Source organism: Leptonotus elevatus, chromosome 1, assembly GCF_054856555.1.
Source record: "Leptonotus elevatus isolate MCC_2025b chromosome 1, RoL_Lele_1.0, whole genome shotgun sequence".
Classification (NCBI taxonomy): domain Eukaryota; kingdom Metazoa; phylum Chordata; class Actinopteri; order Syngnathiformes; family Syngnathidae; genus Leptonotus; species Leptonotus elevatus.
Genome location: NC_141239.1, coordinates 28,263,796 through 28,281,183, shown reverse-complemented (window position 1 = coordinate 28,281,183; position 17,388 = coordinate 28,263,796). Strand labels below are relative to the sequence as shown.

The following is a 17,388-nucleotide window of genomic DNA, read 5'->3' as shown; positions in this document are numbered from 1 at the left end:
CTGATGACAAATAGCGATAAACTGTATATATGTATATATATATATATATATATATATATATATATATATATATATATATATATATATAATTTTTTTTTTATTACAAATGCAGGTAATTTTATTTTCTATAACTGCTTATTTACACTTATGTGTATTCAGTATTTTCATTGCATTTGAAAGAGTAATCATAAATGTTGTCTTGAAGGTCAAAGTGGTCAATTGGAAAGGTGGCCATTTAAACTTTTCATTTAAAAGGCGGGGTCCTAAGTTTTGACCTGTTCTTACGGCGCATGACCTGTTTCCTACAGCGCATGCACAGGATTGCAAGCTATTCTATTCCGATGGGTATGCTGTTTTGTAGAGACACCGGGTGGGAAGACAAATCAAGAAATGGTCACATAGATTCTAGACCAGCGGTGTCCAAACTCTGCCCTCGAGGGCCGGAGTCCTGCAGGTTTTGGATGTTTCCCCAACGTACCTGTTCTAATGAACAGGGTCGTTATCAGGCTCATGCAGAACTTGCTGATGAGCTTCAGGTGTGTTGGAGAAAATAAACATCCAAAACCTGCAGGACTCTGCAACTCGAGGACTGAGTTTGGATACCTCCGTTCTAGATGAAAACTGTCATGCTAAAAAGAAATGACCAAGAGAGTCTGTGGCACACAGGTTTATTAAACAATATGGTATATAAGTAGGAAATGAGCCATCTTGAACCAGTTTGTACAGTGATTTCTTATTTTCTGCATATTTACAGTGTTGACGAGCCGTTTGATTTACATTAGAGGACAGGTCATCGTGGATTCAAGTTTAATGTAAGATAGAAAACAATGCGCATAACTGAACACAAATCAGCAGTTTTAACATGATCATTTCTCACCACAGGCAAAAGGACTTGAAGAGAATTTATTGGGACTGAAAGAGAGACAGTGATTATTTGTACATATGCAAGACAAATACTGAGCCAAGGCCAGTAAAAAACAAACATTCTGGCTTTTGAACACCTGCCTATTGTGTTTGTGTGCAATAGTTCCTAAATCTATACAAACATGATCATCCTCCATAGAGTCTGCAAGCAGGAAGGAAAATTAAGGCTTTCCCAAAGGCAGTCCTTTTTGAAAAATGGCATATTAGAATAAATTAGCCTGGAACAAGAGAAACTGAGCAAGAAGTGAAACCTGGTAACCCCCCCAAAATTCCCAGCTTAACTTTACAGTCTTGCTCAACACAAATACAATAATTATTTGCAAATATATAAAATTAAAAAAATTAAAATAAAAGGGGAGATATTTTGCTTTGAGAGGTTTTGTTTAAAACGTCATTACCAGAGCATAAACTAATGAAAAACAAATTTCAACAACACAAAGACCACAGCATCAATTCTTGCATGGCTGGTCTGAACCAAAAATATATCCTTTGTGTCTTCTGTGCAGCACTGATGGGGAAATCACACGGTGTTGGAATAAAAAGCAGTCACTTGCTTAGCAGAAAGTTCACAAACAAACCTTGTGACTTGAGTTTCCTAGATTCCTGCTACAATCCTTCAACAAATTTCTCCAGCGTGTTTCCCGTCGTGTCCCCCACCATGTTCATGTCAGTACTCAACCCCCCTCGGTTGGGCGTGTTAAGCTGCGATAGCATGGAACTCGCCTCCGGTGTTCCCATGTGTCCCTGCTCCATGGGGCCCGATAAAGGGCCCCCGATGATGGAATGAGGGGAGCTGGAGAGAAGGGTGCCGTGCTGGGGCGAGGGCTGTATCCGCGGAGAGGGGCTGGAACGCGGGGGCTGCTGCGACGGCGGCCGAGGTGACTGAACCGCAGCCGGTGAACGCACCTGGTTACCCAAGGAGTTGCCCATGGCTTGGGCACTGGGTAGGTGAGCAGTCGCCTGAGCCTGGCCTTGGAGCATGTGGGGCTGGGGGCTCATGGCCTGCGCCGGGGAGCCCATCTGCTGCTTCAGCATCTGCTGCTGCTGGAGCAGGCGCTGCTGTAGGAGGTTCTGGCCTCCGTCCATGCCCATGCCAGCTTGGCCCATTTGGGACGAGGGAGGGAGCTGGCCCATCGGCCCGCCTCCTTGCATAGCCATCTGCTGCTGCTGCATGCGGAGCTGGGAGTAACTTGCCGGCTGCTGCTGCTGGGGGAACTGAGCGTGCGGCTGAGGCATGCCTCCCTGTTGCTGCTGTGCCTGTTGCATCCGGAATAGCTGCTGCCTGCGATAAAGCTGAGGGTTCCCATTTTGAGCCACATTCATCATTTGGCCTTGAAGTCCCATGGGGGCCATACCCACCTGCTGTGGAGGCTGCTGTTGAGGGGGTATCCCAGGCCTCTGCATCATGGCCTGCATTGCTGCCACAGACCCCGGCATGGTTTGAGGGTTGGGCTGCTGTTGTTGCTGATGTTGCGGTGGCTGGTTCGCTTGGTACTTGGCCGTCCTCTGTTTGATGAACGCGGCCATGAGCTGCGGGTTGGACTTCAGGATGTTCAGAACCTGCTGCTGCTGCTGGGGCGAGCTGGGAGACTTGAGAGTACGCAGTAGCTCCTGCAAGGCATTGGGGGCAATGTTACCGGGCATCCCCCGCAGCATGTTCTGCTGCTGTGGCATTGGCGCCATGCCCTGCTGCGAGGGCCCTTGGGGAGGCATGGCTACGGGCATCTGGAGCCCCTGCTGCATCATGGCTCTTTGCATGAGCTGACCTTGCTGCACCATGGCGGCTCCCTGAGCCTGCTGGGGGGCCATGACGCCTTGTTGAGGCGGGCCCTGAGGTGGCTGCCCTGGAGGTTTCTGCATGGGACTCTGCATTCCGGGACCCCACTGGCCCTGCTGCATAGCCTGCATCACCTGGGGCCCCCGCATCATCTGCATCTGGCTGTGCATGGGGCCCACCATGCGTGGATGGTTTATGGGCAGCCCGTTCATGGCGTAACTTTGTTGCTGCTGTTGTTGCTGCTTTGCCTTGGCCGCCATCTCAATCTGTTTGGCCACCTTCAATGCCGTCAACTGTTGCTGCTGCTGCTGTTGTTGTTGTTGTTGTTGTTGTTGTTGTTGTTGCAGTTGCGGTGGAATCTGAGGCTGAGGCTGGTGTGGCAAGCTGGGCAGAGGCGACTGCTGCTGATGGAGCGGGGATGACTGGGGCCCTGGTTTGCCCTGTGGGATGGGTGTCGGGGGCTGGCTAATGCTGCGGCCGTTGTTGGGGAAGCCTTGACCCATGTTGGCGGGGTTGGAGGGTGGTGGCTGCTGCAGCGGCTGCGGTTTCTGCGGGGGCTGATTGGGCATGGGCTGCGGGGTCTGCGGCGTGTGAGGCTGCTGCACGGAGTTGGGAGTGTCGGGGGCCGACGAGGTAGGCGGGGACGGCATGGGCATGCCTCTTCCGGCCATGGTGGCCATTCGGCGGCGCATCAGATGAGCCTGCTGGTGGCGGTGCTGGATCTGCTGCTGACGGAGCTTCTGCTTGATGTTGAGACAGAAGGGGACGGGGCACTTGTTCTCCTGACAGTGTTTGGCGTGGTAGCAGCACAACGCGATGAGCTGTTTGCACACAGGGCAGACACCGTTGGTCTTGCGTTTGCAGCCCTTAGTGTGCTGGACCACCCGCTTCATCTTCTGACACGACGGCAGGGAGCAGTTGGCGTTGCGGCACTGGCAGGCGTGGACCAGCGACTGAATGCAGCGCTGAATGCTGAGACGTCGGCTCTCCTGGGGGCTCTTGGAAGACTCCCCTCCCTGGTTGTTGCTGTCATCGTCCAAGTCCAAGCCCCACTTCACCATCTGGTGTTCGTGGCCCTTTGAGTTGTAGCAGTTAATGCATAGGTCATAGTCCTGCGGTGGGAAAAAAGAAAACCACGTTATGGGCATATGGCAATCCATGGGTAATAAAAACAGAGAAACACCGCAAATAGGGGAATTTCTTTTAAGAATTGCCTATACAGGGGTACCTTGACGTTCCATCTTACAGTGAAGCCCCGCATACTCAAGGTTTGGAATGTTCAAATTTAATTTAATTATTTTTTTTATTTTTTGTTAAGGCGAACCTATCCTTCAAAGAAACAATAATAGTGATTTCTGGCACATTATTAGGTACACCTGCAATACAAGAGCAAATATTCAGCTTTTGTATTAATTTAACAGTACGTTAAAAAAAACAGTTTGTAACTCCCCAAAACTCCTATGTAAAGGTACCTCTGTATTAATAGTTAAAGCTGTAAATATATTGCAGTAGCCATGTTCACATGGAGCGATGTATTCCGATTAGAGTGAATCCAAACGGCTAAACTGAATGAAAATGCTCCACATAAACACCTCAATCGGAATGAAAAGGCTGAATTCAAATGGAATTTCAATCTGATTCACAGGGGTGGGTTATTCTTTTTGCCAATCCGAATCGGCGTCATGTAAACATTCTAATTGGAATGGCGAGGCTGCGTCCGGTATGCACAAGCTCTATGTTGACGTAAACGCATCGTGACGTCGTCGTCTCCACACGTTAAAATGGCGGTGTCTTGACAAGAGCTCGTCTGCTAGGGGAAAACCTATTTTAAAGTACTCGGAACTTGTTTTTATCAAGATGTTAACCCTCATCCTTCAATAAAAGTGTTAAAACTATCACAACTACTGTGCCAATTGACAAATTCTTTGATATTGATAAAACGCGATTGATGTCCGCCTGTCGCGGCTGCCGCAGGGCTGATCAGATTAACGGCGCTGAATTTCTAAAGGGCAGATTGGAATGGCTCACTTCACGTGAAGAGGTGACCACAGATCTTCAATCGGAATGACAAAAAAGTCCACATGTAAACATGGCTTATGAACCCAAAACAGTTTGATGTCATTTTAAACTTATCGTACTTCGCCATCTTTCAAAATAAGTGGTTTAGAATTTTTTTTGGGATTTTTAAAACATACACCTAAAGTGGCGTGTATTTGTAGCACAATAACACAAATAGGTGAGTTTTAATCAGATGAAAAGGTCCCCAAGAAAGGTGAATTCATGCGGGTGATTAGTACGCAATCAACCTGATTTGAATGTAAATTTCCAACCTTTCTATTGCCTACCTCACAGACGGTGCAGTGCCAGCGAGTCTCCACGTGATGCTTGCACTCGTTGCACGTGTACACAAAGCGTTCCTGGCCTTGGTTGTGCAGTTCCACCAGCATGCACATCGTGCTCCACTTGCATCGCCGCAACGAGCTGAACTCCCAGTGCTTGTCTCGGGCCAACGTCAGGAAGGAATCACGGCCGTCCATCAGGTCGCATGCCAACAAAGGGTCAGGGTCCATGATGGGAGGCAGGGTGTTGATGACTGGCCCAGAATGAAGGTGGATGACAAAAAACACCTGGAAGGTGAAGAAACATTTTTAATGCCACCGGCTAACAAAACATACAATATGGATATAGTGGAAACCCCCAGTCCAATGTCTTAGAGATCAGACCAACTTTTTTAAGGGCAAAAAATAACTTAAAATAATTCAAATAATTCAATTTCCCCCCCTCAATTTCAGACTTTGCTCAAAATACACAAAGGATAAAGAAGTCTAGCACAGTTAATATCCACTTACCACACTGGTTCAAATCACACTTTTTTTTTAAGCCTCCTACCACACGCAAAATCTGAAGGAAATAATCTGTTTCGTTCATTTTTTTTATTATTTTGTATGTGGGTGAGTATGTGTATGTGCGTGTGTGCGTGCGTGTGAGTGTGTGTGCATTCATTAGTTCACCAAAAACCTATTAAAAAATCCCATACCGTTCACCTAAACCGAACACCGCCGTCAGGAAACCCGAGGAAGGACCAAAGAAAAGAAAGGAAAGTCAAATCCAGCACCGACCAGACACAACCCACCGGGCCACCAACCAGAGTCCTTCACCAACCCCAGAAACATCTAAATTCCAACAAATCAGGGAGACCTCAAGAGACCAAAGGAGAGACTGAGGAAAGGAAGGAAGGACAGACGAAGCAGAGTGAGATCCACAGACACCAGCCTCCACCGATTCAATGACCTGAGGAAGAAGCAGATTGTGTCTGAGTTTCGGTAGATGCTGGTGTGGTGGATCTGGCATGCATGAAAACCTCCACCAAAGAGGGGAGCCGTCGACCCCTGCCAGGACAGAGCCAGCGCAATACCTCAGGGCCCCCCAGGCCGTGGCAGCGCCAAAGGACTATCCCCGGGCCCCGCCGGGGCCACCGGCCGGAGAGCAAACCCAGGAGCAGGAGCGCCCCCCACCCCAACACGGCCCGCGCCCCCAACCCAACGCAGCAGGACGGGCCCGCCAGGCACCCCACCGGTCCACAGCCCCCCGCTCCCCCCACAACATAATGCTGGCAATAATCAAGGACTTCAGTCAGCAATAGAGAGCGTTTTAATGTCATGACAATTACAGATATCCAATAGCCATATGGATTACTGAGCCCAAGTGTTGCTGGTTTTATTTTACTAGGCTTTGTTTTTTTCCATTCCCATTCCTGTTGGCTTGAAAGGACTCATCCAGAGTCAGTATTGACCAAGAATTTCTGAACAAAGGATTTGAAAATTTTGAGAGTGGTGTTGTGAATTTAATTCCATTTGTCTGTACTGTCTGTGAAGTTGGTGTGCTGAGTGGAGAGTAAGATTTGATGGCTCGCTCACCTCTTTATGCTTCTCCATGGTGGCGTAGAGCTTTTGGGACAGATCATTGGCTACATTCGGCATCCCAGGCTTTTTCTTGTTGGCTCGGCTGACGCTGCTCTTGTTTTTATTGGTCTTCTTGTTGTTCTTCTTTTTGGCATTCTTGCTGTCAGCGTGGGCTCCCTTTAGAGTCAACACACAAAGAAGAACGTTAGGTATGGCTGGGCGATATGGCCAAAAAATACCCCCCCCCGTTATTCAGGATGATTACGATTTTAATCTAATAAACCCAGCAAACGTTTATTTAAAGGTCTCATTTATTGAAAGATTATTCCTGTGCAAAATCTTCAGACAACAATAATGTATACCGATTCTAAATAAGTTTACATAACATAAACTTAACATTCATAGTTAGCAAAATTACAATTTACAATAACATCTGGATCTAACAGAACATAAGAACAACAGCTTTTAATAATCCAAAAGACAAAATTCAATTACACAATTTAGCAAATTTTGAACGATTCGATTTTCAAAACGACGATTAATTGAATTAATTCGATTTATTGCCCAGCCCTAACGTGGAGTCACAATTTGCACAGCAAGCAAGATTGTGATGGCAAAAATGCTTGAGTAGCTGTTGAAAACTTTTGGAGGATTTAAGATGATAAATTCTGGAATTAAATGAGAGGCCTAGCATCAGTGTGTTGATTTTGACAGAGTATCCCTCTCATAAAACCCAGCATACTAAACGTCCAATCAAATACACTCACCTCTGGCATCTCACAAGAAGCCGTGTTCTCCTCCTTCTTCCTCTCCTCCTCCTCCTGCTCTAGTTCTTTGATGCTCTCCTCCAGCACGTTGGGCCAAAAATCACCCTCAAAATAAGGCAGTTCGTTGGCGCTGGTAATCCGGTCTTCTGTGGCTTGCTTGAAAATATCCTGAATGACAAGACACAAGAGACTCGCCAAATCAAAATAGTGAACTTTTCACAGATAAAAATCTGTGAGGAAATAAACAATCAAAATTGTGCAGTCAGACGAAGCAAACAATAGGAGGCGGAGTTGCTTATGTGAGATATTAAAAGGCAATTTAAATGTCTGAAAAAGCTACAATATTCATTAACGAAAAGTCTATTAGTAACTCCTCACTTCACATAGCAACTCCACACTTCATTTATTTAAACTTTGACATTTAACTTTATCATTCTGACATTAGCAATGACAACAAAAAGTTTACAATATGCTGATTCTTTATACCAGGGTGGAATTTGCACCCCCCCCAAATCAGGGTCCATTTCTTTTCTAATCAAGTCGCAAGGGCTATACTAAATGTACACAAAAATATGATGCCATGATTAAAAAAAAGAAAAAGAAAAGATTATCGTACAGGTGCATCTCAAATTTGAGTACTGTAGAGAAGTTTTTCATTTACTTCAATATTTCATTGCAGCAAGAAACTCAGAATATACCGATTCATTAAACGTATAGGAAAATACTATTCAGAAGGCCAATTACAACCAAATTTCGACATTTAATCCATTTCCATTGGGAATGCAGTTTTGTAATTATTGGTAATTGAGATGGTGAATTTGTTTTCAATCTAATTAGTGTAACGAGTTGACAGTGACAAATTGTTAAGAAATATGTTTCTAGACATTGAGTATGTTGAAAATTTTGACGGCTTTGTAACGGAATGGACGACGAATAATTACCACTCGATCCACCGAGGTTATTATAAGGTTGTCGAGGTAAATATATCTGGAGTTATATATATATATATATATATATATATATATATTATTTATAATAATAAACAGTGTTTTCTACCTGCCGCTCCGTCGAGCTAGCAAAATAAAAAACAACGTTATCTTTCCAGCCAAGCATCGGGGCAAATTTTGCTGTGCCAACGCGCGTTTCTGATTGGTGAGCGGGTTTCACGCTCGTTCCTGGTTGGCTACTTCCTTGAGACACTGAGAATGGCTGAGTTTGACATGTGAATTTGGAGCGCGCATATGCAGGGAGGAAAAAAGCGGAAGAGAGTTGAGTCTGTATGTACTTGAATGTGGAGCTTGAACAAGAAAGTAAATAAAAAGAGAAATAAAACACCAGACTGCAGTGTGACCTCCTGTCTCCCGCAGTTCATTTCATCTACCCTGTTTGGACCCCACCTTTTTGGCGACATGCGGCAGGAACGGTTAACAATACTGCCGGTATTTGCACTGTTAAACAACATCGGTTTGGCCAAGGAATCCAGAAAATGGCATCAGCGAAGACACATGCTTCCGATGCACAATTTAAACTGCAATCAGTTACGCGTTTGTACATGGAGGCACGAGAGAACTCCACATTGGTGGAGGAAGCAAGAAAAATAACTCAAAATTTACGTGTTCGGAGCATGCGGTCAAGACGGAACGAAGCGGCACTGCAAAGCACACGCACGGTGTAATCTCAGGAGTTTGTCACCTTTCCGTCCAGGAGGATTAACAAAGGACATTGGCGTAAACTTGGTGTTCAAATTGAAGTTCCGAGCAGCATTTGTGCGCTGGATGAGAGACGCCGAACACACTTTCACGAAACTGGGACGCCTGGGCTCGCGAAAGCCGGCATCATTGCTAAACAGCAGCATGGCAACGAGACTGACTCCGGTAATTTATAAGAGGGAACCTGACATATATGAAGGAGAAATTGCTCAGCTGTTCAATTCGGATACAGAAGATGATGACTTTGATGGATTTGTGGATGAAGACTGGTAAAAAATAACGTGTGCACATTATTAAATTGTTAAATAAAGTAGAACCGAACTCACTGTTTTGCTCCAGCAACCTGTTTTTTTTAGCAAGCATGCGCCAATGCGGTGTGCGCTTTAATGTATGGGTTACAATAAATGGCACCCCCATTTAACAAATGTACTTTTTTCCTGATGAAAGAAGAGACTAATCATTCTTTTGTTAGGTTCCATGTTTTTATAGCAATAGAACACAATATTCTGTGGGCCTTGCAAAATCAGTCAAAATCCAGTAAAAAAGCCGGGAGCAAAGGGGGTTGCTTCAGTGAAAATGTCTGGGAGTGAATGAGTTAAACAAGAGGAAACTGTGCCGACCTTGAAATCGTGTAGGATTCTCTCGGCAAAAGCCTTTTCCAGCATCTTTTTGTACCACTCTTGCAGCCTCTTGGGCTTGGGGATCTTCTGGTCGGGAGGGTGGCAGTGGAAAATGTAGTCGTCTCCTTCGCTGGGTGGGCAGGCCCAGATGTGACCCATCACATACCTGAACAGGATCCAGATGTTTCTTTAAGCCTATTACACAACAAATTAAACCGTACAGTGTGAAGTAATTGCTCACGTACCCCAGTTTCTTGACATACTCCAGGTATCCAATTAGGATCTCGTGGTAAACAGCAGTCCTGAGCGCACGTGGTTTGAAGAAGTGAATACTGTCGAGGTATGATATATAAACCCTCCTACAAAAGAATAAAAACTCTTAGAAGCATGATCAAGAAGAAATATGATAGGGTTACACTTCTACAATGCTTTGCCTACCTCGTATTTGGAAAAGGACAATCTGAGCCATATTCCTGAACGTGCATGCCGAAGAAACAAACGTCCACCCCGTCAATTTCTTCAAATGCAAAAAGTGCTTTGGTTCTGTAAGGGAAGGTCTCTACCATCTCGCCCGAGTCTACAAACCTGAGCGGAACAAAAATGTATATCAGAACTGATGAAATGTCCAAATGCAGTTCCAGCAAAAGAGGGACTTACCTAGACTTCATTCCAGGCTTAATCTCCACATTTTTGTCAGAGCTGGCCACGACTCGTACAAACACTTCGCCGGCTTCTGGGTGGTTCTGTCTTTTCAAGTACTTATTTACTCTGTCCTCAATATATGTCCCCAACCTTGTTGATTGCAACCCTTCAAGCACAAACAAATTATTTTTTAATAAATTCACTTTCCGTTTATCATTTCATGCTGACTTTTCACTTACTTTTGGCTGAAAATTTATTCTCCTTTTTTGTTTTTGCAGACCTTTTCAAACAGTTCTCGCAGATAAAGCTTAAAGTAAAAAATAAAATAAAGTGTGTTAAGAGAAATTTGCGAACTTTGAAGTACGGCAATGGCTAAGACTCACCCCGACGGCCAAATGACGTCGTAGTGCAGCACGCAGATCTGATGCATCTTGCGTCCGCAATCTTTACATTCAACAAACCTGTGAAGACAGACATTTGTATGCTAAGCAGTTTGTCCTTGAACACGATAAATGAAATGCCCAAATCACTTTGAGACACACTGTAGCCAAAGACCATCTTTTACTCACGGTTCAGAGTCCAACATGTCATTTTTCTTCTTCTCAAACTGCTCTTTGGATATCATGCTGAAGCCGAAAAGCAATGATAAAAAAATAAAATAATTTCAAGTTGTCTTCTGTGAGACAACACTTCAGTGACTTCAAATTTAAGAGCGCCCTAACTTACGTTTGCGACTGTGCTGAGTCGTCCCCCAGCGTCACACTGTTGCCCTGGATCTCGTTGAAGCACTTCTCACAAAAGTGATATCTGTTGGCAGTAAAGCCACATATTTGGGTAAACTGCAGCTTGCACATACACAGCAGCAGCACAGGCAACAAGCACACATTCAATGCACACATTCAACAATAGAGGACGGACGCATAGGTCCTGATTGGCATGATCATGACCCACTTACACTCATTTAAATAATGCAAATAGATGCTTTAGTTTGAGGTTATGCAAACAATAAAAGTTTTGTCTATTAATTGAATACTTTAGTTTGTATGAAGAATAACATAATAGCCATGTAGTGTTTTGGCATTGTCTTGTTATCGTCTTGTTGGCATTGTTGTTATCTCCCAGCCTGCCTCCCTCCAACTCTCTCACCCAACATATACAGTATATATGTTCATTTTAAATGTCATACCTTAGACAAAATGTACTTTGGGAGATTAAAGTGTCTTCAAAGAGGCAAAATGCCTAACACCAGTTAAAATTCATTTTGTTGGGTGCAATAACATTCTGTCCAGCAGGGGGAACCTGGGTGCATGCTTTGGGCTCCAACAGAGGCTTAAAACATTTCAAAGTGAAAGGACAAAATGCGCCCTGCTCAGCTTTGTGGAAATAAATTGTTGAAAATGTAGTGGCAGGTGTAATCAGTGAGTGGAGTAATTAACCTTTACCTGTTCTGATAACTGTAATAGATGCCATCCCTTGAGATAGTGCACAGTTGTTTGCCATAGCAGCACAGAGTTTGGGGGGAGAACTCGTACTGCGGACCACAGATGAAGCACATCATGTTTCAATGTGGTGGTAAGGTGCGGCATATACAAGCAGTCACGTATCGTCTCACCTTGCGGCTGCAGCAGTAGCCCAAAGACTTCATGACAGGCTCGATCTCCGTTTCAAACACTTCGGCAAGCTTGGTGCAGTTTTTGTAAACGCGGGATGTCTTGCGGTTGTACAGCCACGCATTGTTGAACATGAGCCACACGTCGTCTACATATTGCCACGGCTCTTGGTACTGGCCCGTGTCCAGTTTACGCTTGATAGTGGACAGGTCAATGGGATTCTTCACAATATCAAAGTAGTCCTGGCGAGTAGGGAGAGTTTCAGCTTTAGAGGGAACTTTACACTTTAGTAAGTATGAATAGACACTTACTGGGATGTCGAGCAGCAGCGGGTCCACAGGCTGTCTGAAGGGCAGGGACTCCGGGTCTTGCCTGTAGAGGGCCTCAAGTGTAGGCATTAGAGCTTGTCTGAGCTCTTCAGGTCTGAAAACTTCAGACAGTAAAAGTGTCAATATACATTCAGTATAGACATACATTAAAACCTGAAAAACAAACATTTCAATTTTGTTAACTGAGACAACTATAAGAAGGTGATACCTTTTTTGACTTATGTGTTTAATTCATTCTGTAACCAAGCTTGGAAATTTACTCAAATCCATTTTCCCCATTGAAATGTAGGGCAATTCCATTAACTTGTTCCGGACAGCCAAAAAACAACAACAACAACATTTCTGATGCATTTGAGTCGACATAATAAATTACCAGCCATTTTCAAAATCGAGTTCCACATATTGCCAGCTGTTTTTAGAGCATTTCAACAATCCTTAAAGAACCACAAAATGGTGTTTTCTGACAAGCACCCAAACTACCAAAAGAAAGATTAGACTTAGTTTACAAAAAAAATACATTTCTAGCTTTTTGTTTTTGAGTAATCAGCAGTAGAACATGGGTTGGTTTGACCCAAAACACTATTGATTGACCCAAAAAGCAGCGAAAACAAGCTTCTTAAAAAAAAAAAAAAAAAAAAAACACATTACGCAGAACTATGGCATACGATGGTTCAAAATGCAAGCAATTCCTAAGTTGGGGCACTTATAAATCAAGGTACCACTCACTGTATACAACTCACTTTTTCTGCGGCTCTGAGTAGAAGCGGCATTGCCTCCACTTTCCGCCTCTTCTTTGGGTTCTGTCTTCACCGCTGGCTTCTTTTCTTCAGTGTCCATCGGTTCCTGCTTTGGCTCAGTTGCATCTGGCTCCTCCTTCTTCACCAGAGGGGGGTTGGATTCATCATCCTGGTACAAGAATAGGATAATAAAGGTGTGAGTCATGTTAAAAATCGTACCTTATAATGACTCTCTTTTCGGCAACTTTTCATACGTTAGTAACTATCTTTTCTTTTCATTTAAATCATTCTGCAACCGCGCACGTAACGTAGTTTACGTCAAGGTATCATAGTATTAGTCCTTAAACTCAAGGATGTACCTCTATTTTTTTGCCAACTTGCTTGTTCTCCGTATTATTGTCGTCATCATCTTCATCTTTTACTTCCGACTTAAGGCCAGTGGAGCTCCTGTCTGGCAGGTTCTGCTGAGAGTTGACCTCTGCCACAGAGGCCGGGGTGGGCACTCTGTTGTCGATGCTCGCAGCGGCCTGTGACATCTGAAGGAGCAAAGAGTGGATCATGATCCGAGATGGCCATAGAAGGCATTTCTCATTCATAGTCAAGCTGACAGCCTCACCGGTGTGCTGGGATTCTGCGCCTGCACTGAGGCGGGCTTCTGCATCTGGCCATGCGGCTCGGGATGCGGCTGCACGGGTGTAAGCGGCTGGGAAGGGTCGGGGGGTGTACTAACGACAGAGGGCGGACCAGGGTGGCTGCCGGGTATGTGGCCTTGGTTGGAAGCTGGCCCACCCGTTGAAGCAGGAGTGGATGGCTGTTGCGGCACAGGGACCTGCGCGGACGTAAGGTGCTGCTGCATTTGGAGGCTGGCGGAGGGGTTCGGTGGAGGTGTGCTGCCCATGCCTGGCTGGGCTGCAGGGCCACAGGGCAACTGGGAGCCGAGGGTGCCCAGCGCATTTAGAGGGTGATTGGAATTCTGCGGCTGTTTGGAAAAGTGGACACAATTAGAATACAGCAATACCTTGAGATATTTTATTCTGATACGTGTGTGACTTGGCCACCAGGGGGCATCATTATACATTCATGAAGACAAGATTTTCACATCTGTAGTAATTACTAATTTGTAGAGGATAAAGAAAATATACTAGCGAGGATTGTTATATTGTCTGTCCGTAAGTGTTGATGATTCCTATTCTTATTCATCCATCATCCATATAAAAAATCCAGCATTGAAACGGCATAAGTATTGATGCCATTTATTAGCCTATCTATGGTGTTTTGCACTGTGTGTTAGCATTAAGCTAGAGGAAGGCAAAGTTGTGTGGTTGTTTTAAATACACCTTGCATTGCATTGTGGGATGCGGCATCCATTTTGGGCTAACAGTATCCATGGTAAATGTAAACAAGACTGTATAGTCGATGACGGTTTAAAAGAACAAAGCTTCACAGACACCATCACCAGTGAGTTCTAATACCTTGGTCAAAGGTAGAACTTTCACTTCTCTCAGTAAGGTTAACACTCGCACTATCAGACTGGGTCTCCCACTTTGGGGTAACTTTTTTTCCTCACCCTCCATTCTATTTTCTCTGAGGCTTCGTAGCATCACACCCAATAATAATAAGCGGACTCGCCAGCGGGGAAACCCCACAGTTAGCACGCTGTTTCTCAAGGTTTTTTGTCTTGCGCCACTCTCCGCCTTCTTTTCCTACATGATGTTGGCAGGATCACACCAGAGAATGAGGCGCTTCAAAGTGGCCAAGACTCGGAATAACGCTTATCGCTAGCCGTTTTCACTTTATTTGGAGCCATATTCGGGCTTATTTGGAGCCAAAATTCCCAATACCATGCCAAGACACGTTGTAAACTGAAAATAGTGTGTGAACATGTAAATTTTTCTACCAATTATTTTTATCCGGAAAACGTATTGTTTGTCACCCAGGTCTTTTGTAAACGTAGGTTCCACTGTAGTTCAAACCGTAAGGATATTTAAACAGTAGAAAAACAGATGGCGGATTTTAACTTATAATTGCAGATTTTGGTACATCGCTCTTGCGCAAGACAGTGATTTTTGTAAAAAGAAACGGGACACGCAGCGTCTCACCTGTGTACCAGGTTGCGTTACTGGCTGACCCATGCCCACGTTCACATTCATGACTCCTCCAGTGGCTGCAGGGAACTGTGCCTGAGACAAGAACTGACCCTGGTTGGCCGGCTGAGGAACCATGTTACCTGCGTGATTACCAATTATTCCAGGATTCTGCGGTATTCTCGAAGGGGACATGCCCATCTGGGAAAGGAACAGAACCCAGGGATGAACATCATTACAGTGGTAGGCATCTCATTTTCTGATAAGGTTCATAATGTAATGCCATGTTTTCTCCTAGTTTAGTAGTATATAGTGAAAAACCATTGGTTCCGTGATGCTGGTTGACTTCCAAGGTGTTCTAATACTGAAAAGTATGTCAAATTAAAAAAAAATTTGCAGGCTTGAACTATTGCCAACATGAAACTTATTAATGGGACAGGCAATGTTTTAAGTATAATTTTAACATCTTTCATTCAAGTACAAAGAGAAGTTAAACATTGCATTATAAAAGTAAACTAAAATCAAACTTCACCCTTTCGAATCAGATAATAGGCTACTAACCAAAATTCTGGCCTTTACATGCGCGTCACTTTGGCAACACGAGAAGGCGTCACAGACTGCATGTGTAATTGTATTCTAGCTTCTATATGTAATCGCTTGCAAATCTTGGTTAACATTTTTCCCCAGCACCACATTAATGTGCGTACCATAGTTTGAGAATCACAAAAAAAACACTTTCGGAGTTATTTCTTTGGGTGTGCAATAGATTTGCTGATGACACGCATGATTGAAGTTTTGTTTGGCTTTTGAGGAATATAAAATGTTGGTTGAGCTCCAAATTGTAGCACAATGTTGTATTTGTTGTTCCAAGATAGAAGTTGATATTAATTAAGATGCTAAAAATAACTAAGAAGGAGCTAAAACTCACCGTTGGGACGGAGTTCATGTTCAGCTGTGGGGGAAGGTTCATGGGCGAAGGAGCCCGCGGCCCCAAGGGTGTCTGTGACATCTGCGCATTTTGCATTGCCATTGGGTTGTACTGATTGATTCCTTAAATACACATAAATAGACATATAGTCAATTATACAACCCTATATGATATTGGTGGAAGTCTAAAATATGCAGAAAACGTTAAACAAATTGTCAAATCAGTTGAGGGTACTTCCATTATAAGAAATCACATGTTAATGAGTACACTCGTACCTTGAGGAACCTGCATACGATTCATCATCTGATTTGGTATAGGCACAGGTCCGCCTGGGGTGGAACAAAATCAATCATGAATCCTTTATTTCACCGCCAAAGGAAAAGATAAAGATTTGACTACTGACTGAGAGGTGGGACAGGCTGTCCCGGGCCCATGGTGTTGGGCTGAGTCATGGAAGGCTGCTGGGGGCTGCCGTTGCCCACCATGCCAGGCTGCCTCTGGATGCGCAAGCGTCGCTTCTCCTCCAGCTCCTTCTGGATCTTGTAGATCTTCTCCGCCAGGAAGTGGTAATACTCATCCTAGTCAGAGAAGAAGAAAAGAGAAGACACACATTTGTTTACAAGATTGCCAATATGTGTCAACTGTCGTTGATGGGTAAAGGGTTCCCTACTGAGACAACAACTTCTATTATTTACCCTGCTGTTGGCCGACTCATACATGTCGCCCTCAACCTTGCGCGCATACGCTACCAGGTTGTCCATTCTGCGGTCCTTCAGTGCTGCAGGGTCTGGGGTTGGGAATATGGCTTGTACTCTGTGGGGGGTGGGATTAGTTACACACACTTTTCAATCACGTCAGTATACACAAACATACACAACATACAGTTTGTGCACCAGGTGGGTGCGCAGGTCCTGAGTGACATGTTCATGCCAGGCCTTCCTGATTCCCGAAGCGGAGAGAGGAGCGGCGGCGGGCAAGTTTCCCATGCCTCCTGCCATGGACCCATCTGGCAACAACTGACTGAAGGACAAAAAGAAGAAAAACAACAAAACTTTAAAAGAAAAAAGGAGATTTGACTGAGGCGTTCATGAACTCATTTACTTCAGTGGAGGTTTATATTCGTCAACTGGAATCCAAGCGTTTACCGTCATGACGTATATTTAATCAAGTATGTTGTTGAGTAGAAGAGAGTCTTAACAGATTCTAACCAGTATTATACATGTTCATGCAAGGCATAAAATCCAGAAGAGACGTGTGACTTTCAAAAGAGACATTTTCGCCATTATTAAAATCATGGATCAACTTACTTGGTGAGTGTGGAGGGCAAAGAGTCGCTGTGCAATCCAGTCTGCTCTGAAG

At 44.5% G+C, this 17,388-nt stretch overlaps 1 protein-coding gene across 2 annotated transcripts in view; it reads right to left on the bottom strand.

Annotated features, from left to right (window-relative positions):
- Nucleotides 1-652: 652 nt before the first annotated feature.
- The window catches only part of crebbpb (CREB binding lysine acetyltransferase b), a 56,287-nt gene continuing 39,551 nt past the window's right edge, over nucleotides 653-17,388 (bottom strand). The window contains exons 7-31 of one of the 2 annotated variants that reach the window (XM_086088617.1): nucleotides 17,337-17,388; nucleotides 16,912-17,049; nucleotides 16,725-16,842; nucleotides 16,433-16,607; nucleotides 16,305-16,358; nucleotides 16,030-16,151; nucleotides 15,117-15,302; nucleotides 13,634-13,996; nucleotides 13,377-13,553; nucleotides 13,021-13,186; nucleotides 12,263-12,381; nucleotides 11,954-12,193; nucleotides 11,784-11,872; nucleotides 11,068-11,148; nucleotides 10,911-10,967; nucleotides 10,725-10,802; nucleotides 10,581-10,648; nucleotides 10,357-10,507; nucleotides 10,138-10,284; nucleotides 9,945-10,058; nucleotides 9,700-9,865; nucleotides 7,371-7,538; nucleotides 6,619-6,780; nucleotides 5,047-5,328; nucleotides 653-3,813 (exon numbers count right to left, since the gene is read on the bottom strand). The exon at nucleotides 17,337-17,388 is cut by the window's right edge and continues 45 nt beyond it. In XM_086088617.1, the coding sequence (XP_085944743.1) occupies nucleotides 1,531-3,813; nucleotides 5,047-5,328; nucleotides 6,619-6,780; nucleotides 7,371-7,538; nucleotides 9,700-9,865; nucleotides 9,945-10,058; nucleotides 10,138-10,284; nucleotides 10,357-10,507; nucleotides 10,581-10,648; nucleotides 10,725-10,802; nucleotides 10,911-10,967; nucleotides 11,068-11,148; nucleotides 11,784-11,872; nucleotides 11,954-12,193; nucleotides 12,263-12,381; nucleotides 13,021-13,186; nucleotides 13,377-13,553; nucleotides 13,634-13,996; nucleotides 15,117-15,302; nucleotides 16,030-16,151; nucleotides 16,305-16,358; nucleotides 16,433-16,607; nucleotides 16,725-16,842; nucleotides 16,912-17,049; nucleotides 17,337-17,388 (5,756 nt within the window). In that variant the 3' untranslated portion in view covers nucleotides 653-1,530. Of the gene's footprint in view, nucleotides 3,814-5,046; nucleotides 5,329-6,618; nucleotides 6,781-7,370; nucleotides 7,539-9,699; nucleotides 9,866-9,944; nucleotides 10,059-10,137; nucleotides 10,285-10,356; nucleotides 10,508-10,580; nucleotides 10,649-10,724; nucleotides 10,803-10,910; nucleotides 10,968-11,067; nucleotides 11,149-11,783; nucleotides 11,873-11,953; nucleotides 12,382-13,020; nucleotides 13,187-13,376; nucleotides 13,554-13,633; nucleotides 13,997-15,116; nucleotides 15,303-16,029; nucleotides 16,152-16,304; nucleotides 16,359-16,432; nucleotides 16,608-16,724; nucleotides 16,843-16,911; nucleotides 17,050-17,336 lie in introns of both variants that reach the window. The other variant, XM_086088608.1, reaches the window with a different exon arrangement.